The 22732-nt window shown below is 37.1% G+C and overlaps 1 protein-coding gene across 5 annotated transcripts in view; it reads left to right on the forward strand.

Annotated features, from left to right (window-relative positions):
* Positions 1-722: 722 nt before the first annotated feature.
* Zranb1 (zinc finger RANBP2-type containing 1) overlaps positions 723-22732 on the forward strand; it is a 49840-nt gene continuing 27830 nt past the window's right edge. Inside the window, exons 1-4 of one of the 5 annotated variants that reach the window (XM_077799193.1) lie at positions 723-1016; positions 1453-1560; positions 15520-15691; positions 17289-18142. In XM_077799193.1, the coding sequence (XP_077655319.1) occupies positions 15651-15691; positions 17289-18142 (895 nt within the window). In that variant the 5' untranslated portion in view covers positions 723-1016; positions 1453-1560; positions 15520-15650. Of the gene's footprint in view, positions 1017-1210; positions 1561-15519; positions 15692-17288; positions 18143-22732 lie in introns of those variants that run through there. The other 4 variants (XM_026384282.2, XM_077799192.1, XM_026384283.2 and 1 more) reach the window with 4 other exon arrangements.

Below are 22732 nucleotides of genomic sequence, written 5' to 3' on the forward strand. Positions count from 1 at the left end.
CACGGCTGTAATTCATCCGCTGCCTGAAGAAGGTGAGGCTTATTTGCATCTGCAGAAAGGGCAGCCGTAGGAAACCGGACGAGAGCCAGGGAGTGGCAGAGGGTGCTTGCACGCGAGCAAGTGTGCGTGTCCCGGAGGATGCACACAACTTCACCTAAGCCGACGGCCGCCAAGAGTTAACAGGGGCGCACAGTTAGCCTAGGCCTACACATTCGTCCTCCCAGTGTCTTTGTCAGGAGTTAGAAACCGTCTGGGAAACCGCGAAGCAGCGTCTAAGGGACCGAGCGGCTCACTCCGGAGTCTGGGGACGCGGAGTTGACGCAAAACTGGCGAATCTGCGGCCGAAAAGCGGCCCCCACCGCCCTCAGTGCCCTGAGCCGCACAGCTGAGGGGTAAACTCTTCGCCCCAGGGCGTCCTCAGCGTCCGGCCGAGCCCGCAAGCAGGGCAGCAGCCCGGAAGGGTCAAGGCTTGGCGAGCGCCGCCGCCTCACAATTGGGACGCGCGCCGGTGACGTCACATGGCCGCGGCCCGCCTCCTGCGTCGGGAAAGAGACTGCCGCCCATTGGCTGCGCCACCGGCGGCCTCGGGGCCAATGACAGGGCGGCGAGCGGCGGGGTCTAGCCCTGACGTTGTGCTGCCGCCGCGGGGTTTATTTGGCTCCGGGTCCCTGGTCGCCGCCATTAGGAGTCCGCAGCGCCCGAGGCCGCCCCCCTCTCCGCCCCCGCCCCCCGGCGCCCCCCCGCCTCCGCGCCTCCTCTCCGCCCCTCTCCCCCCGCCTCCTGCAGTCGGGAGCCGCACGCGGGCCCGCGGAGACCATGTCCTGACTGAGGCGGGAGGGCGGAGGCGGCAGCAGCGGGGCGGGCGGCGGCGCCGAGGGAGGCGGAGAGGGGCCGGGCTCGGCTCGTCGCCGCGGGCTGTGCGGGAGTCGCCGCCGCCGCCGCCGCCGCCGGGCGCTGAGCCTCGTACGGGGAGGAGGAGCGGGAGCTGGAGGAGGAGCCGCCGCCGCCGCCGCCAGGTAACCGGGCCCGGGGTGCGGGCGCCGGCCGCAGGCCCCTCACCGCCCCGCCGCGGCCTGCCGGGCCTTGGCGGCCTGCGGCGCCCCGGCTGCCGAGCCTCCCGGGGCGGCGGCGTTGTGGGCGAGGGCGGCAGGCCGGGACCGCCGCTGGGCCGCGTCCATCTTGGGCTCCGCCGGCGCGGGGAGGGCCCGGCTCCGTGGGAGGGCGGGCGCGCCCGCTTGTTTACCGACATAGGCGGCCGCCCCGCCGCCTCTCTTCCGCCAGATTACCCCTCCTTCCCTGCTGGTCCGCGGCGGCGAGCGGGGTCTCGCGCCCGAGCTGCGCTAGGCCGTAAATACACGGGCCCGTCGCCACAAGTTGGTGCTGGTCTCTAAACTTGTATTTTGGTCCCTTGACCGCTTTCTCTCTAACTCCCGCGGTGGCTTCTTGTTGTAGCCATTTCTAAGAAAATCCAGGTGGGGAGCGACGAGGCGGATGGCGAGGAGGAGCTGGAACTCGTGGAAAGATTATCTGGCTCTCCGCTTGCAACAATGATTGCTCAGTGCAAGTATCTGTTGTTTCTCTGCTGTAGTTTGGTGCGGGTCATTTTACAGACAAAATAGCTGTAATTTTTAAGAACCAAGGGCAGGAAGTTTAGGGTAACTGCCTAAGTTTGAAGTTAAACCGGCCCATTATCTTTGAGAATTACAGGTGTTTTGAAACTCCGTTGCTGAGAATTTTTGTATTTCACTCAGTTCTCCCTTTCCTTAACTATGTAGATTAAGTGCCGGCCGTGTTCCCAATGCTTTGGTGTCACGATATAATCTATTTATGATAATGTAATAAAGGTAATGTATAAAATACTATTTTGAGAACACAGCTGAAAAGAGATCTTAAATTCTTGGAAGTGTTATGTAATGAATGGTTCCTGTACCTGCGGTCTCTCTTAGTTGACTTCCTTATCACTTGTGTAACCTCCAGTGTACCCCTGTGTTGATCAAACAGTTTGACTAGGTGGACAGACCACAAGCCTAGGGGACCGTCAGGAATTTTCATCTTGGCTGATGCCACAGGCCTTTGGAAAGTCATCCAGAGAGAGTTTGGGAAGAATAAAGCTGGATCTCGCTTCCTGGTTGTTATTGTTTTTAATTTAATGAGGTCATTCTAAAAAAGGTTAGAGCTCTACTGCCTCTTAATCTTTGGCTCTTAAGGTAGGCAGTTGTCTTATACTAAAATTTTATAACATTGTTTTTATTGGGCCATTAGGGGGGCAGGGGCTAGTAGGATAGTAATGACACATTTTACTCCTTGATGGAGGATGTTATTTTGGGAAGAATGTCATGAGGGATTTTTATTTCTGTTGCTATTTCACACCTTTTTATTAATGTCTCAGAGCATTGAGACACTCGTTTATTTACTCTTAAAATGTGCTTGGGTTACTATGATGAACTCATTCACAATAGTATATTTTAACCTCTTGGCCTTGATCCAGATCTGTACACTGATAGGTGCTATGGCATTTCACATTTAAAGTCTGAGAATTCACAGTTTTGGAACTCAGTTCAGTTGTAAAACATTTGAGGTAAATTTGCTTCATATGAGTAGTTGATACAATGAGAGCCATTCCATGTACCTTATACTTACTGCTTTTATGTAATAAATGTAAACTTTAAGAAATGGGAGGTGCAAAAGTAGAACTCTGTAGCTTTTTATTTAACTTGGTTCAGTTTTATTTATGTGTTGCTGTTCTCTCCTCCTCTTGACTCTATCTGCGCTTTCAACACTTTTTCTCCCAGTTAGGTTGTATTTCATTTTGAGTATTTGTGTTTCACTTATGCTTTGAGTAAATGATATCTGTGTATTTGAAAACTATCACCTATACAGACCTACAGTAAACTCCTTAGTAAATATAGAATAAAGTTCAAGCTCCTTGGTGTGGTGTTCATATTACTCTGTAGTAACGCCCTGACTTAGTCTTCAGTTTTAACTTGGTTTTTTTTTTTTTTTTTTTTTGTGAATCCTTAGTTCCAGCAGAAGTACATTGTTTGTGGTTTCTGTGAAATATCTCTAGAATCTTTTTTATGCCATTCTTTCTCTTTGATATTGTGAATTCATGGATACTCTACTCTGACTTATTTAATTGCTGTCTCTTGAGAAGTCTTTTTGATGACTTCAACCCCAAGAGATCTGTCTGCTCACTCTGTGAGTCTTTCTCCTTTTTTTCTTAATCTATTCTAACCTGTTCTTATTTTTCTGTTTTTATTCTGCTTCCCATCTAGATTTTCAAGACCTCTGAGAAATGAGTGATATAGTCAGCACTGAAAATATGGATATACATGTCTCACAAAGTATTTTTGGTTATAGAGGTAGTCTGAGATATAGTGTATAGACTCCTAAGTATTGGAGTTTCTAGGACTTCAGTATTCTGAGACAAAACACTTGAAATTATGGCTCTCTTAACAAACATACTAACCAAACTCTTTTTATCAGCTCAGTTCATCTTGTAGAGGAATGGTTGGCATTTTCAAATGAAAATAAGTACCACAATTGTGTGGTTTACTTTATATTTGTGTTTGGAGCAGATATTTGGTTTCGAGTTTGGCACCAGTGACTAAAATTTGCTATTCCATATTTGTATATGGGTAACATTTAGCATCAGAGAAGGAGAAAATCAGTAGCCTCAGTTCACATTCTTAACATGCTGCCAGCATCTGAGGTTATCATTGATAATAAGGCATATGGGACATCAGAATATGTGATTCACTGCTACCTGTCAACATTGTTGAAAGAAAACACAAATGAGCTGAATCAAAGTATTGTTATATTCCAAGAATAATACATGTAATTATGTACTTAGGTGGATGCTGATACATTTGGAAAATAGATAGTGTTTGTGAGAATAGGAGGTATGGTGTTTTATGGATACATAGTCTTTTTGCAGTAAACCATCCCAATTTACTTACTGTATCTATGTGAAAACTTGTTCTTTCTAGTTCATCAAAATAGTTTTCCTCTTCAGACTGTCCAGTTTTTTTTTTTTTTTTTTTTTTTTTTTTAATTAGAAAGTAGCCTATATGCTCCCAACCCTCCACTCCTTTCTGGTATAACTAAAGCTAAAATTAACATGTTGCTTTGTGGAACTAGTAGGCATTTTTACTTAGGCTTCTTGCATTCATAAAAGTCACTTTTATAGAATTGTACTAGTAATTTTACTGCTTGAGAAATATAGATCCCCTAAGCATTCTTTGCTCTCTGAGTGGTGGTATTTTGGTTAAGATGAAGTTTTTGATAAGAGCTGTCTGTTTGAATTTCAAAATGGAGATTAGCCAGCTAAATTGAATATAATATTGATAATTTTTCCGTGGCCTACTGAATGGAACCAGTAATAAAAAAGTGAAGTTTCCTTTGTTTTTATAATTTATATGTTGAAAACCAACTGTCCCTATTCCTTTTCAACTAAGACTATACAATTTTGGTTGTTTTGTCAAGTCATATTTTTATCCATAGATATGCATTACTGGAATTGGTTGCTTTTTTTCCAGTTTTATCTTAATTTTGTTTGTTTGTTTGGTGCTGGGAAGTGAACCGAGGGCCTTGCACATGTAACCATATATTCTACCACTGAGCTACACTTTGAGCCCTAGTTTTTTTTTTTGTTTTCTCTTTTTAAAGCAAGGGTTTCATTTAGGTATGTTTTATAATGCCATAAAATTTACCCTTTTAATGTATACAGTTCATTGGTTTTTAGTGAATTCATAGTTATCCAACCATCACCGCTATATAATTCAAGAATATTTTCATCACCCCAGAAAGCAAGCATGTACCCATAAGCCCCTATTGCTCTGGACTCATGGCCACTACAAACTGATTTTCTGCCTCTATAGATTTGCCCATTTGGAGATCTCATGTAAATGGAATCGTACAGTATATGGTCATTTGTGTTTGAATAAGTATCTTGTTCATATTAAGAATGAAAAATATTCCAATGTATGGATAAACCACATTTTGTTTTTCCATTCATTCATTTTCACTTTCGTTATTGCACCATATAATGCTATTAACATTGTGTACAATTTTTTGTGTGGACATAGTTTTCTTGGATGATGTATATCTGGGAGTGGAATTACTGGGTGATTGGGTAACTATGTTTAACCTTTGAGGTTTCCAAAAAGTAGTTGTAGCATTTTATATTTTTACTAGCAGTGTATGAACACTTATTATTGTCTTTTTAAAAAATTCTAGTGCTCCTAGTGGAGTGGCATATCCTTGGTTTTATCTGAATTTCCCTAATGAGTGATTATGTTGAACATCTTTTCATGTGCTTATTGTTGGTCATTTGTTTATCTAGAGAAGTTTCTATTCTGATCCTTTGCTTGTTTTTTTCCCCCCCTCCTCAGTTAGGTTTTGTTGTTGTTTAGAGTTCTTTATATATTCTAGATACAAGCATTTTTTTTATGGGGGAGTGCCAGGGATTGAACTCGGTGGCACTTGCCCACTGAGCCACATCCCCAGCCCTATTTTGTATTTAGAGACAGGGACTTATTGAATTGCTTAGCACCTAGCTTTTGCTGATGCTGGCTTTGAACTTGCAATCCTCCTGTCTCGGCCTCCCAAGCAGCTGGCATTACAGGCGTGCGCCATTGACCATAGGCATCTTATCAGATTAATGGTTTGCAATTATTTTCTTCTATTCTTTGGGTTTTCTTTTCAGTTTCTTGATGGTGTCCTTTGAAGCATAAGTTTTTTACCTTTGATGAAATTCAGTTTATTGGTTTTGTTACATGTGCTTAATCCAGAGTCATGATATGTAACTTTGTTTGCATCTAATAGTTTTATAGCATTAGCTTTTAAATTTATATCTATGATTATTTTGAGTTATGTTTTTTTAAATATTTATTTTTAGTTATAGCCAGACACAATACCTTTTATTTTATTTTTACATAGTGCTGTGGATCGAACCCAGTGCCTCACGCATGCCAGGTGAGTGCTCTACCTCTGAGCCACAACCCCAGCCCTTGGGTTAAGTTTTGTAAATAATGTGAAGTAGGGTTCCAAGGTAATTTTTTTGAATGTGGCTATATATTTGTCTCTGCACTGTTTGTTGAAGTTTACTTTACTTCAACGGTATAATTATTCTCAACTATAAGTTGGTTATTGTAAGATAAAATTCCTTGGATATATGAAATTATTCTTGTTCTACAGATGCAAAGGATTTTAGTGTTGTACATTAGGTTGTAGCAATACACTTGTGATTAGTTTCTGAAGACAGGGTTATTTCTGTGATTTATTTATTATTTTGTTACTAGTGATTGAACCCAAGAGTGCTTTACGACTGAGCGACACCCCCAGCTCATGGTTTTTTTGAGGCAGGGTCTTGCTGAGTTGCTTAGAGCCTTGCTAAGTTGCCGAGACTGGCATGCCTGGCAATTTCTGTGATACATACATATACATATATATAAAATATGTATTTTTTTTAATCACTTCCAAATCTTTTCCTTTTTTTGTTTGTGTAATTTTATTTTTATTTTCTTGGTAATAGAAGTATTTCTGACTAAATTTTTTGGGGGAATACTTTTCCTTTGATAACAGCAGAATATTGAGTTGCATTTTTTGACTAAATGATTAGTAAGCAGCTGTCACATGCAGATACTATTTATAGAGAGAGAAATAAATTTTCACAGTTGAGTGTTAGGGGAAAAGAATAGTCCACTAAACTAAATGCTGTGGTAGGTATTTGTCTTGCTTTGTTCTTGGTCCTAGTGGGAAAGCCTCTCACCATTAAGCTTGATGTTACTGTTGGTTTTTTGGAGATTTACTTGTATCACTGAGGAAGTTCTCTATGCTGATGGTTGATCATTGTTTCTTTCTCTCCTGGGGATGGAACCTGGACCTCAGCCTCACACATAAGCTGTATACCTCCAAGCTGAGTGTTTTCTCTCATTAGTTATACATAACAATAGAATGCATTTTGACACATCAAACATATATGGAATGTAACTTTTCATTCTGCTGATTGTACTTGATATAGAGTTACACAGGTCATGAGGGTAGTAATGTCTTTGATTCATTCTATCATTTCTAGCCCCATGGCTGTTGGTTTTTTTTGAGATGAATGGGTGTTGGACTTTAAGTGCTTTTTCTGCATTCATTGATTGATATGATCATGATTTTTCTTTAGCCTGTTGATACGATGGATTATATTAATTGATTTTTTAAAATTATTGAACTTGCCTTGCATGCCTGCAATATGATTTGATTTGCCAACATTTTGTAGAGCAGTTTTTCATACATATTCATGATAGAGATTGAGAAGACAATTTCTTCAGTTTAAGTCTGTCAGGTCTGAAGTATATTTGCAAAAATTTAGGATGGAAGAAACTTTGGTTTCTTTTCTTTGAACCATACCTATAAGTTGTAAAAAGAATCTATAGTCTTCAGTTTTCCCAAATGTTTTAACATTTCTTCTCAAACCCAAACTCTTGTTTTATTACTAGATTCAACAGTCGTACCATTATTCTGTAAAATTGCCATGAAAGTTTTTAGATCCTTTTAATTCTCCACAGTTCAGTAAATAGTGAATACTACCACAGGTCCCTGGACCACACTTTTGAGTAGCACTGTCCTAATATACAGTATTCTGATCCCTGTTCCTTTTTTAGCATTAACATTCCAAGTCATAATTGTCTGCCTGAATAACATTTGTTACTGTAATGATAGATTTTAAAACCTGTTTTTTTTTTTTTTCTTTTTTTAAATGTGTAGATGTGCTTGTTCACTGGGGACAAAATTCAGACTCATGCATGATTGGCAAGCACTTACCACTGAGCTATAACCCCAACCCCTAAAATCTTTTTTATTATGAAAAATTTCAACCATATGCATATAGAGAGACTAGGAGAGTGAATCCTCATGTATCCATCACTTAGTTACCAACATAAGGCCAGTCTTGTTTCATTTGTATTCCTTCTTCTCCGTGGATTATTTAAAGGAAATTTTAGGCATCTTATGCTTTGTGTGTTCATATCTCCATTCACCCCCACTGGACCCATGACCTTGTGATGTTCAGATTTGTACTTTTCTCCCCTGCATCTTGTAAACTGGTGTTCAGATATAGAGGCTTGATCAATTTAGATACCATAATTATTACTTGGTGCAAATAAGTCAGTGATCCTTAGTGTTAGTCAACTCCAAATTTTAAAATACTATCAATTTGTTGTAATAAGAGGAGGGAAAATTTAAGTTTTTTTTATTATCTTTGGAAATAGGGTATTTACAGAATCAATAAACAAGATTTTAAAGTGATATTTCACATAGAAAAATAAAGAGATCGATAATTAGCATTTGATACATGGGATGGGAATCCTAGAGAGCATCATATTTGCTCCCTTAGAGAAAATTGAGATTCTGAGATATACATATATTTCACTATTTCAAAGAACAGTAAGCTTTTCTTTAAAACAAGGTCATGCATAGGCCCTGTAATTCATATACATTACATGTGTGTGGACTCCTTTTTCGATTGGCAGAATGAAAATGGAAGGCTTTTCTATTCTTATTTGGTTGACATGGTATGGTTTCTTTGAATTATCTGGATTGATGTATATTAGGCTAAAGAAAGTTAGGCTGACAGTTATAAATAGTATTTTCTTCGTCAGTGATTGCCTCCAACCAAAAAATACTCAAGGCATTTTATAATCTAAAATTGTTGTGATTATTCCAAGTTGTCCTTTTCCATTCAATTCTTCATGCTAAATTTAGTGTATTTTGTTTTATGAATAACTTTTCTAGGTTCATCTAAATATGCTTTGGGAAGATTCATGTAATTTTGTCAAGTTAAATGTGAGAAAAATCTGTTTAAAAAAATTTTTTTTGAAAATATTCATTTAAATATTGCCTATTAGTAGTTATCTAAGAGGTACTACTCAGTAAGATACTCATGTGGTTTAATAATCCAAATTTTGGATGGTAGGAATAGGAAACTATAAGCAGCAGTATGTACATGTATTTATACATAGTGTATATAGTGCAGACTTGAATACAGAATGCCTGGTTTAAACTTTGGCACTGCCTTTTAGTACCTTGTGACTTTAGGAAAGTTACTCAACTTTTGTGTCTGTTTCCAGTCTTTAAAATTGGGCACAATTGTCTCAGGGTTCTGAGAATCAAATTAGTAAATATAGATAAAGTGTTAGAACTATGTTTAGCACATAGTAACTGCTTAGCAAGTTTTAGCTGTTGTTTTCTTTTTTTAATTAATAAGGCTGACCCTGGCAAAACTATGAAATTGACAAAGTTGGCCTAGGTATTTACCTACCTCTAATGATTTGAGTAAGCGGGGCCTTCGCTTTGTTGCTGTTTTTGGCATTTCTTTCCAGTTGCCTTTTATTAAAGTTTTACCTACCTGTTCTTGTACATACAATGATAGAAAAATCCTTATCCTATCTTTGTTAATCATCATGTCAGAAATAATGAGGAAAGTGATGTAACAAAATGACTTTATATTATTAATAAATAACATTTGTAAAATAGTTTTTTGAAATCAAATGACTTTAATGGATTAGAATTTAGGCAAAATAACAGCATTGGAACACATAACAGCGTTGGGGAAAAATATACTTTTGGAACCAGATGGTAGGTCTGAATTGGTATTAATTTTGAATATTTCATCCATTTGGTTCTGTCTTATTTTTGCAGCTTTTTCTTTCTTTTATAACTGATAAATTATCTAAAAGTTCCAAGTTTCTACCCCTCCTTTCTCTGTCACACAGGTAACACCTATAGCATTTGATTAAAAGGGTGGCCTAGAGGGTTAGGTACAGTAAAGACCTTTGGTTCTTAAGGATACTTTGTAAGTTGGAACTAGGGTGTTCACAGTGTTAACAGAAAATGGATAGAATAATGAAAAATTAAATTTTGAATATGGTAAACATGTTTAGAGTCATTGCAAAGGTTTTTTTAAATTATTACTTGTGGTGGTGGGAGTCAAACCTAGGACTTCTCACATGCAAGGCAAGGGCTGTACCATTGAGCTAACCTCTCAGTCCAGTTTTACTGTTTTTTTTTTTTTTCTTTTTTTGAGGGGGAAGAAAGGGGGAGCACATAACTTTTATAAATATTTTCATGCATTAGGATTTCCAGAAAACGCATTAGATACAGGGTTTTTTTAATGACCTAAGGAAATAGAAGGACTTGGAAACCAGCTCAAGGGAGGCCATGTAGACTGACCAGAGTGGAGTGGAATTCCTGGAGCCAGGTGCCATGACAAACTTGGAATGTGCCCTTTTCCAAAAAGTAGATTCATAGACTTGTTGTAGAAGGTGCCCCACTTACCAAAGCCAGAATTGAAGGGTCCTCTGTTAACTCTGTGAGAAACTTGAAATCATTCTAGAAAAAGCCAGACTGACCTCTAAAGTAATTTCTTTGTAATTTTTCTTGTCAGCCAACTTTGAGTAGGAAGAATGGAAACATGGGCTAGTCATTAAGGTCTGTTGAGTGCATGCAGTGTGACCCTTGGCTGTAATCCCACAACTCTGGAGGCCTAGGCAGGAGCATAGCAATTTCCAGGTCAGCCTCAGCAATTTAGTGATGACCCTACCACAGAATAAGAGTTTCAGGCTGCGTTTCTCACAGGGTTCTGTTTTACTGTTTTTAAAATGTTAGATGGAGCTGGGCGTGATGGCGCATGCCTGTAATCCAAGCAGTTTGGAAGACTGAGGCAGGAGGGTTGCAGGTTTGAACACACAGGTTGTGTTCAAACAAATCGCAGGTTGATCACAGCCTCAGCAACTTAGGCTGTGAGCCTCCTAGGGAGACCCTGCCTCAAAGTAAAAAGTAAAAAGGAGTGGGTATGTGGCTCAGTTGTTAAGCACCTTTGGGTTCAATCCTTGCGCCCCTCCCACCCCCAAAAAAGTAGTTGGATTGATATACACTCTTGGGGTGAAATGCTCCATTTCTATACATGTTTAAGGAGGCCATAGTCTTTCATCTAGATTGTAGGTTCCCTGAGCCACAAGGATAGTGTTTTATCTAGTTGTGTTTCTCTATATTCCTGAGTGCATATTGGACCTTTGTTTGCTACATTTAATTTGTTTTGTTTGGGATTATAATTTAAAGTGCTTGACTCTGTGGTATTGTAAAGTACCTATTATGCTAAGGTGAGTTCCAGCATAGCTGAAGACATATATGTATTGTTTCTGTTCCCTTTTCTTGTAATTCTTGAAGAACTAAAGTGTTTAATTTTAAAAAAATTGATGTTCTCCTGAAATGACAGAAGATACATGAAACGAAAGAATATTATTTCATGTTAGATTTGACACAACTGTAAAAAACTTCTAGATCTTATTTTATTCTGATCAAGTTTCTAGTAATGTAAAAGGAAAAGCAACCTAGTGTAATTATAACTCATATTATTATAGTTTTCTTAATTGATGCATTCTTTTTTAATGTAAAATTTAAAAAATATATACATATATGTATATATACATACATACACATATACATATACATACACACATATATATACATATATATTTTGGTTATAGTTGGACACAATATCTTTATTTTATTTATTTTTTATGTGGTGCTGAGGATGGAACCCAGAGACTCACACATGCTGAGCCACAACCCCAGCCCATTTGATGTATTCATTCTTGACAGACTAAATTGTAAACTTTAAATTCTTTGTTATACTTTAAGGATTTAGGATTGTTTTGAATGAGGTAGATGGAGTAGTCGAAGGGTGATTCCTTCAGTTAAGTATAGCATAGTTCAAGTAAGGCCAAGGTAGGTGATAAATTTCCTTTGTCTTGCTTGTCTACAAATTCCGTGGAAGAATTCACAAGCATGCTTAATTCAAATCTACTCATTTGAATCAGATATCATGGAAAATAGTGACCTTTTTGTACAGGAAGGCCAGCTCTCTTGAAATATACTTACTGATCATTGATTATTTGTACACAGTTTCACATAAGATTTAGTACTATTATAAGACACTTAGTGATTGCAAAAGTTTTGTCCTTGTCCCCTTTACATAGCAGAATTGGTTAATCAGTTTATAGGTTTTCACATTTTGAAGGTATAAGTTTATTGTAGAATGATGAAGTTTTGGACAATGAGGGGAAAATTTATTGATCGACTTTATGGCTCTTAGTGGTCTAATCCCTTCAATTTGAAGATGGGAAAACTGAGGCTGAGAAACATGAAATTCTGATAAAGAATTGGGTTTTGAATATGTTGAGGTATTTGTTAGAATATTTGAATGGAGGTGTCAGGTAGGCAGCTGGATTCATATATCTGGAATTGAGGGAGAGATCCAGCCTGGAAATGTAAATTTGAGAGTCATCCCCTTATAGGTGATATATTAAAACCCAGAGGTGGAATGAGATCCCCAAGGGTGTTGGTGCTTAGAGAGATTGAGAACCAAGGACTGAGCCTTGGGAGCACTTGGCTCCTTAAGTCAGGAGTATAAGATGAAGCTTAACTTACCTTTAAAGTGGTATAGGATTTGCTAGAAGCGAGCCTGTCTGTTGTGCTTGTGTATTGAAGGCAGTGCCTTCATGTGTATTATCTTCAAGGGAGGTGACACATTTATGAGTTGGATATGTGTGCGGTGTAATTTGGAGTGAGTATGTGGGCTGTTAGTGTAATGGTAAAGAGTTGAGAGTTTATGCAGTTAGAAAAGAGCTTCAAAAAGAGGATTGTCTAGTCAGCTGGATGGATTTAGAAAGCTAAGATGCTTAGGAAGCTATTATAGTAGTACTGACCTGAACTGAGAAAGGTCTGGTAGCAGTGGGGATGGGAAGGAAATAACCGAATGGATAGAACCAGTGCACTAGAAAGCATGTATGGGCAAAAGGCAGGATTCAAGGTGATTTTGAATTTCTCTCTTGGGAACAGGGATATGAATGGTGTTATTAATGTAAACTGGAGAAGTTAGGGTAGGAGTTTGTTTTGAGAGGAAGATAAAGAATTTAATGGAAGATTTGACAAGCTATTGGACCCCTAAAATGTAATCGGATTTCTAGTCAGTGGGCTAATCATATCATCATCTCTAGGATCCTGTTCTAACTCAGGTGTTTTTCCTGATGATTATTGTCAGAAAGATAAGTAGGAAGATACTGGTGAAAAAAGAAGAAATGACTATGTGGGAGTTTTAACTTAAGAGTTAACTAGTACTTTCAATTTTTTTTTGTTTATCTAAGTTTTGTAATTCAGAATTACTTCATAATATTTTCACAGAACTTGAAAATTGAGCATGCTTGGAATATCCTCTTTAGATTTATCTGTATTTCCCTAAGAGGTTTTCTGAGCATTTGTAAACCTCCACAGATTTATATTAGTAAGTATTTATGTTAATAAAACTAATAAAAACCCTTAAGAGGGCTGTTAGCTCGTTCTTTGGATAATTTCTCATCATTTGAAACTAACTAACTGGCACCTGAGCTTATCTCAGTTTGTTTAATGGGTTTGTGCTTGATGAAGATTATTTCACTTCCCTAGTTTTTTTTCATAGATTTTTTTTAAAGTACGTATTTGGGGGCATTTGTGGTATAGCTACAATTTTGAGGAATTGACGTCAGTGTAGCTAAATTTCTTGTACAGTGTTAGTGCTTTGTAAGTATGATTTAATTAATTAAACATGATAATATAAAAATGTATATACTAGCTCCTTCCCAGCCATTAATTATATAGACCATAATATTATTCTCTTTTATTATTATTTGAGTTGGGAAGTTTGTAATTAAAGGAGTTATGAATTTAATACTGGAAAATGATTGATATATTTGGAGACATTATTATTCTATAGGTAGAGCTTGAAGCACAAATGGATTTCCTGGTATTGTATTTGAACCAATGAATATTTAAGAGTAGCAGTTGTATCCAGTTTTCCTTAAAGAAGTCCTGTTTAACATTTTATTGTACCAGACAATTTGGCACAGACTAGTTATATTCCTATGCCCAAGTTAATTTATGTTAAAACAATATTTAGTTTTATTTCAGGGTGCAGCATTAATTCTTAGAACTGATTGCTTTGAGACTAGTTTTATATACCTTTTAGTATGTTTTGACATTGGGAAGAAAAAGAATACTCAGTGTTAATTTCTTCTGAATAATATAAAATTACATAGTTGAGTTGATGTTATCCTTCTTCCATTTCATTTACTAATGGCCACAGGTACCAGTGGCTTTCTCAGAAAATCTTCTCCAATGAATTTCACCTTTCAGTTAGTAAAAGACAATATTCCCACAAAGTTTCAATTCTCCACAATGGATATACATCATCATTTAGTATAATGCACTCCTCTTAAAACTCTTGAGCTTGGTTTTAGTATTGCTTAGTTACCTGGATTTTCCAAAACAGGCTTATCAGGCAGCTGTATGTCCATCATTTACCAGGCATATTTGGTGATTATCATGTTTTTGTGTTGCAGATTGAACCCAGGGCCTTGCAAATGCTAAGTACATGCTGTACCACTGAACTACACCCCCCAACCTCTATATGATGATGATGATTATTTTAATATGTATATATTTTTTAGTTGTCAATGGATCTTTATTTTCTTTTTGGGTGGTGCTGAGGATCAAAACCAGTGCCTCACAAATGCTAGGCAAGTGCTCTACCACTGAGCCGCAACCACAGCCCTGTATGATTATTTTTATGACAATATTTTTGTTTTTGTCAGCCTTGGAAATTTAAGTATATATACCTATACATTAGTTCCATGAAGATTGGCTAAGATAATGTAAGGTCACAGGCTGTTTAGTGAAGTTTACAGGTATATCATAGTAAGATTTATCAAAGCAAGTATGGAGTTTTGAATGTGAATATTAAGTGAAATATTGAATTTTCTTGCAGTAGTCCTTAATATACGTTCATTTGTTCTTATGGTGTTTCTCATGCTTGTTACAATTTCTGGTAGCATGAATAAGTAATTTACTTACATTTCATATCTGAGAAACTAAAGGAAGAACTGGCTAATAAACATGAAAATTGCCATTTAATTTCTACTGTCCACTTTATGAATGCTTATGATTATCGTTCCCTGCTCTTAAACACATATTTGGATTGCTGTCAGATTTCGAGTAGTCTTTGTGTACAAACTAAATTTAAAAAAGTCTTAAGTAAGAAATTTAAATTACCTGGGTATGAGGGGGGAAAAAAGCAAAAGCAAAGACAAAAACTACTGAAGGAGAAAGATTTCAAAGTTAATCAATTTTTTTCTTTTGCTCTCTACTTATTTGGATATACCACATCATATTCCTACTCAGTAATACAAATAAGGATAATATTAGTGCTTGTGTGTATACACACATTTAAATTATATAGAAAAACAACATTCTCATTTAATTTGGCTGACCAATGAATTAGCTATTTTTATTGTTGTTCAATAAAAATTTAAATGTAATAGTCTTATTAAAATAAGTGAGAATAATTAAATAGAACTGATTAAAATTAAGCCTTTAAAATACTTATGGATTAATTAGCAGGCTATAAGTGAAATTCAGTTTTGGTCTCCTTTACAGGAATAGCTATTCAGTCAGACAGAACCACTTATCACGTTTTGCAGTATCTCCTGAGGAAGTCAGAATCTGAGCCAGCATGAAGACTGAATCTTGTCTTTGGTCTGATTTATAACTGTGCTTTTATTCTAACCATGTGCAAGGTGGAGGTTATAGCATGGAAACTAAAACCTTAGTAAGTGTGATTTTTATTTTAGCTATTAAATAATAGCCTTTCTAATAGTGAAGTTGTCTTAGAGTTCACACTACATGGGGTGTGGGCTTGGCAGGCAGGAATATAAAAGACTTCCAGAGTAAAAAGACAGCTTTCCAGTTTTGGGAAGAATCCCTGAGAAAGAGAGGGAAAAGTATCTGTTACTCTACCTATGATTTCTTTCTCTTTTTTAATTTAAAATTGGTGGGAGCCAGGTTAGTGGCATATGCCTGTAATTAATCCCAGCTACTTGGGCAGCTGAGGTAGGGAATCTCACAATTTGAGGCCAGCTCCGGCAACTTAAGTGAGACCCTGTCTCAATGTTCTCCCTGCCCCTAAAAAAAGAAAAAAGAAAAATCGGTTAAGATCAGTAAAGAAAGGATTTAAGGAAATGAAAACATTTTAATGTCTAAATTTAAGCCATTAAAGAAGTCTTAAATTGGGGCTGGGGATGTAGCTTAGTGGTAGAGTGCTTGCCTACCATGTGCAAGGCCCTGGGTTTGATCCCTAGTAATTCATTGTTTAAACTTGCCATGTAAATTTCTTTATTTATGAATTAGTAAGCTCACTGTAGGATTCTAGAAACTTTTAAATAATGAATATATTTTAGTATGAGTTGAATTTTGAATATATTTTAAAATTTTAAATGTTAAATAATAGTCAAAATTATATTGGCATGATTATGCTGATAGTTATTTCAAGAAATGTTCTATCAATTTGATTTTCCCAAGTATTGGTAATATGGGTTTGATTTTTTTTTTTAAAGGCATTCTTTTTAATTAATTAATTAATTAATTAATTAATTATGTGGTGTTGAAGGTCAAATCCAGTGCCTCACATGTACTAGGCAAGCTCTCTACCACTGAGACACAACCCTAGCCCATGGGTTTGCTTTTTGTGCTCCACAGAGAACTAGATTTTTCAGATACAGGATATCAAGAAACAATCTATTTTATAAAGTTACTTTGTTAATTATGATGATTACTCCTCAGTGTCTTTTTTCTACTTGTGCTGATTAAAAGCAGTGAATAATTGATATTTTTAAGCTGCTTTTCTTCCATACCAATGAGGATAGAGATTACTTTGATCTTCTGTAGTCGTGAATCAAACATTATAGTAACCTAGATAGCATGATTGTTATATTGTTATGTTGTTTATAATTTGAGAATGATTATGTTTTGAGGTATTATTTAGTTTGTATGCTTTTCCTTTGAGTCTTTTTAACTATTGGATACTTTTCTAAATTGATGGTGATGACCAAGCTGAAATTATGACCAAGCTTTCCTATTATGACTTCCATGTTTTAATTTCTTCCCCTTTTAGAATAAGTGTCTTTATCTCTTGCATTCCAGAGTACAATTTCATTAAATCCTGAGATCTAAGAGTTTTCTTTGGAAATTTATCCCCTGTATCTCTATAGAAATCCAAAAAGAAAAGTAAAACAATTTAGTATAAAATCTTGCATTCCTCTTTTGAGAAATGTATATTTTATAAGTTGAAGGATACATTTATTTTGGGGGCAGATTTTAAGAGGTGGAAATAGTATTTTTTTTAATAACCATGTCCTAATTATTTATAGCTTCCTGCTTGACATAACTCACTTCAAGAAGTGCACAATGTCAGAACGTGGAATTAAGTGGGCTTGCGAATATTGTACGTATGAAAACTGGCCATCTGCAATCAAATGCACTATGTGTCGTGCCCAAAGACCTAGTGGAACAATTATTACAGAAGATCCGTTTAAAAGTGGTTCAAGTGATGTTGGTAGAGATTGGGATCCTTCCAACACTGAAGGAGGAAGTAGTCCTTTAATATGTCCAGACTCTAGTGCAAGACCAAGAGTTAAGTCTTCATACAGTATGGAAAATGCAAATAAATGGTCATGCCACATGTGCACATACTTGAACTGGCCAAGAGCAATCAGATGTACCCAGTGCTTATCCCAGCGTAGGACCAGGAGTCCCACAGAATCTCCTCAATCCTCAGGATCTGGCTCAAGACCAGTTGCTTTTTCTGTTGATTCTTGTGAGGAATACAATGATAGAAATAAACTGAACACAAGGACCCAGCATTGGACTTGTTCTATTTGCACATATGAAAACTGGGCCAAGGCTAAAAAATGTGTTGTTTGTGATCATCCCAGACCTAATAATATTGAAGCAATAGAGTTGGCAGAGACTGAAGAGGCTTCTTCAATAATAAATGAGCAAGATAGAGCTCGTTGGAGGGGAAGCTGCAGTAGTGGTGGTAATAGCCAAAGAAGATCACCTCCTACTACAAAACGAGACTCTGAAGTTAAAATGGATTTTCAAAGGATTGAATTGGCTGGTGCTGTTGGCAGCAAGGAGGAACTTGAAGTGGACTTCAAAAAACTAAAGCAAATTAAAAACAGGATGAAAAAGACTGATTGGCTATTCCTCAATGCTTGTGTGGGTAAGTTTCTCTTTTCTGCATTTTTAAAATTGAGATGGGAAAAAGTATTAAAAATTACATGAAATAGAAGCAGGGTTAATAGAAATATTAAGCTCATTCCGTGTGATAGTTGTACTTAAAAGTATTCATACACAAGAATTTATATTTGTGATCTTGTCAATTTGGTGCTAAATTGCATACATTTAATTGTGTACATGTCTCTGTATCATTAGGGGAGAAGTTTCGGGTTAAAGCAAACTTTTTACACATTGTTAGAAAAATATACCTGGAGTTTGAAACTGCTTCTCTATTTATTGTAACAAGATGTGACTGAGAAACACCAGCTGCTATTTCTCAGTGTTTGTAAACAGTGTGAGCATCTTGTGATGAGAGGCTTTAGTCAGATGTTAAAAATATCATAAAAATGTGTGACTCCAAGAAGTTGAACAAACATAATATTGACCTTGAAAGTGCTGATGTTAATTTAACATGAATGCCATGTAGTAAACGTTTGCAAACTTCACGGAACAGATGTCATGTAGCCAGCTGATCCTATAGTTCAAATCATGATTTGTGTATATTGTGTTTTTTAATGTTTTTGTAAGGAAATTTGAAATTTTCGACCCAGACACTGGGTCATAGTTGGTAAAGGACAAAGACATGAGATCAGGGTTTTCATCCAGTTATTGACATAGTTATTTGTGAGAATTCATTATTTGTGATATAATACAAAAGCTAAGACTGTACTTTTCTGTACTATACCATAGTTTCAAGGATTATTTCTGTAGTTCACTATAAAAGGTAACAAACGTACACACATATCTTGAGTAGATTGGATGTTTGAGATTTTATATATAAATTTATATATAAATTTTTAGAAACTAGGAGATACAAAAGGGATTTATTTACTGTCAGATTTTGAGATCAGATTCATATAACAAACCACACCATTGTAAAAGTGAATAATTCAGTTTTGTTCATATTTATAGTGGTATGCAACCACTACCTCTGTTTAGTTCAAAACATTTTCATAACCCCAAAAGGGAATCCTGTACCAATTAAGCAGTTAAATTCCCATTCCCTAACTGCCAGTCTACTTTCTGTCTCTGAGTTTACTTATCATGGATATTTCATATAAATGGAATTTTACATTATATGACCTTTACTTGAATGGTTTGGAATACTCTCAAAATAATATTTTCAGGCTTTAGCATACTATGCATCCTTTTACTACATGGTGGTGTTAAAATACATATATGTTTACAGATAGAAATGAGCTAAACTTCATTTTTAGTGATTCTTAACATTTCGGTGTCATAGAATCTTTTAGGAATTAGGTTTATAGTTTTTTAATTAAGTAAATCTCAGGTTGAGAACTGCTTGATATTATGGTTTATTGAAGCCTTAAAAAGCAATTTTCAAAGTATGTATACTAAGCATCAAATTGTATACTGAGTGTAATTTATAAGACTTTCTTGTTTAAAATTGGAAAAAACAATTCCATCCTCAGGCCAACTTTGTAGCTGATAAAATGGAATGAGGAAAGTTGAATTGTTGAGAAAGCAGAAATAAACTAAGCATCAGTAGTACTGAACGGGCATTTCTTACTAGTTGTTGTGTATGTTTCTCACCAGTCATCTTTATGTGGTGAGAGGATTGTGGGGGATGGGGGGATGGCAGTGCAAACCTGACATCAGCAAAAGAGGATTCTGGGAGCTAGGATGGTAAAGTCAGAGATGAGAATTTAAATTCAGTTGACTCTGGAATGTCTGTTGTTGGTGCCAAGTGTTTTCAGGGAGCTCACTTCAGCACTCACTGTAGTCTGCCCTTCCCACTGGATAGACAGCATTGTACTGAGAGAATATGGCAGCACTACTTACTTAATACATCGATTTTCTTTTGTTATTGTTTGGAATCATTCCCCTCTGGCCACCTCTCCCCCAATCCCAACGCTAAAGTGCTTTACTACTGAGCCTATCATATCCCCAGCTCTTTTTATTTTGAAATAGGGTTTCTCTGGGTTGCTGAAGCTGATCTTCAACTTTCAATTGTCCTACCTTAGTCTCCTGAGTTGCCACTGTTCCAGGCTCACTTTCCTTTTAACAGATGAATCTCTGTCTCCTTGCAGGATTTGCTATGTTGCCTCCTTTGAATCTTCTCAAATGGTGCCTTCTCAGTGAGATCCTCTTGACTGCTTTATCTAAAGTTTCATCCCTGTCCTATACTCCTTGCTCCCAGTTTTTTTTTTTTAATATTCTTAAGTTTAGGTGGACACAATATCTTTATTTTACATTTATGTGGTGGTGAGGATTGAACCCAGTGCCTCGTGCATTCTAGGCAAGCACTCTACCACTGAGCCACAATCCCAGCCCCTCCCAGTTTTAATTATATTCTTAACAGTCACTTTCTGGTACATTTGGTAATTTTGGTTATTATTTGTATCTCCTCTAAAATTTAAGCTTCCTCTGAGTATCAGGAATTTTATGTGTTTTGTTCACAGCTATGTCCTGATGCCTAGAACAGTGCCTGCTGTGTATCAGATATTTATTAACCAGTGAAAAGGCTTTTTAGAAACTGAGGTTTGAACAAACAGACCTGTAAGGATCCTGTCACTCTTTTGAATTTCTAGATTCATTGCTTTCTTAGCTTTCTCTATCTTGCACTTTACAGACTACTTGGACTTGACCCAGTAAAGCAAACTCTACTTTTCTTTGGCTGTCAGGATAACACTGAGGTAGTCAGTACAATAGTTTTTTAGTGGTTAAGGGTAGAGATACCTTAGTTCATTACCAGACAGTTCGTGAGAAGAGAATCTGAATTCAAGGTTTTTTTTTTCTAACATTAAATTTCTTCATCTTTGTACTTGCATTGATGGCAATATTTGATTTTAAAAAGTTATTCTGTGTGTTTCTTAACTTAAAGTTGTATCAGATAAAATTTTTACATGAAACCGTATTGTCATTGGATCTATAACTTCATAGTTAGCACTTTGTTTTCACTTTTTTTTTTTTTTTTGACTATGCTGGGGATCTAATCCAGCTCAAAGCTCTCTACCACTGACACACCCCCAATTTTGTTTCGCTTCTTAAACAACAGTTTTTCAGTAATCTTTGTTATATTTAATTCATCTAGTGCTCCTGCTAATGAAAATGTGAAGGAGTTGAGATGTGAGGGGTGTTAAAGGTATAGGGAAAAAGAATTAAACCAGGCATGGTGGTGCATGCCTGTAATCCCAGTTATTCAGGAGCTGAGGCAGGAAGATCCAAAGTTCAAGACTAACCTGGACTGCATAATGAGACTGTGTTTCAAAATAATAAGCTCTGTGGTGTAACTCAGTAGTAGAATGCTTGCTTACTTAACCTGTAAGGCCCTGGGTGCACTCCCCAGCTCCACAAGAAAATAACAGAAGAAAAACCCTTACAAGCTTAAGGGCTTGGTGGTGTGGCTCAGTGGTAGAATGATTGTCAAGCAAGCACAAAGCCATGTTTGATTTCCACCAAACACCCATATACATGTGGGTACATGTATACATGCAAACACAGAAGAATCAAGCTTATATAGTAGGTACGTGTTGAAACTGGAATTTTTATGCTCAAGTGTTTGGTTGCTCAGTAGCATGAGCACCTTTCAATCAGTGATGCCTTCTGGTGCTCTGAAGTTTTGGGGTTACCTGTATTGTGCACTAATATTTTCTGTTGAGAATCACTGATTTGTGGGCTAAACTCTTTTATGGAGGAGTAGGCTGAAATGGAATCATGAAAATTGTAATCTTGATCACTTCTGAGCAAGATTGGTCACACTTCCAAGATTTTGACAAGTCTAAAATATAGAAAATATCTTGGAATTGAATCTTTTTTTCTGTCAGGTTGTCTATGAAAATATTTGTTGGATTTGATCTAATTTCCTTCTTTTATAACTTGTTGAAAATTAGTATTTGAGGTATTTTCCATATTGGTGCCAATTGTATTTTTGGCCCTTTGCTAGAAACCTGTGTACTATGTCATATGCAATGTATCCATGTTAAGAGTGCCAGATGTAACTGTAGAAATATCTACATGTGAATAGTATTAAACATATCTGAAGTTTTTTCCATCATAAAACGCTATACTCATTTTAACAAAAATTGGCAATCCCTGGGCTTATTACATTTTAGAATATTCTTTCTGATTTTTTTCTGGTATCTGTATTAAGAAGTGTGTATATGGGTCAGGTGTGATAGTGCATGCCTATTAATCCTGGTGGTTTGGGAAACGGAGGCAGGAGGCTGGTGAATTCAAAGCCAGCCTCAGCAACCTCGCTAGGCCCTAAGCAACTTAGTGAGATCCTGTGTCTAAATAAAATATTAAAAAGGGTTGGGGATGTAGCTCAGTGGTTAAGCTCTCCTGGGTTCAATTCCCCAGTACACCCCCCCCCCCTCCCAAATGTGTATGGATGGGCGTTTGCGATTTGTCAGTTGAAGGTTTTTCTCAAGGAAACAAATTGTTAAAGTTGTTTTGGTGTTATTTTTCTTTCTCTGGAAAACTGTTGTAAAACGTAACCTTGTATATTGATTTTTTTTTTCCCCCTAGTTTTTTTTTTTTTTTTTTTTTTTTTTTGTACTGGGGATTGGAA

The sequence above is a fragment of the Urocitellus parryii genome, chromosome 5 (genome assembly GCF_045843805.1).
Source record: "Urocitellus parryii isolate mUroPar1 chromosome 5, mUroPar1.hap1, whole genome shotgun sequence".
NCBI classification, from domain to species: Eukaryota; Metazoa; Chordata; class Mammalia; order Rodentia; family Sciuridae; genus Urocitellus; species Urocitellus parryii.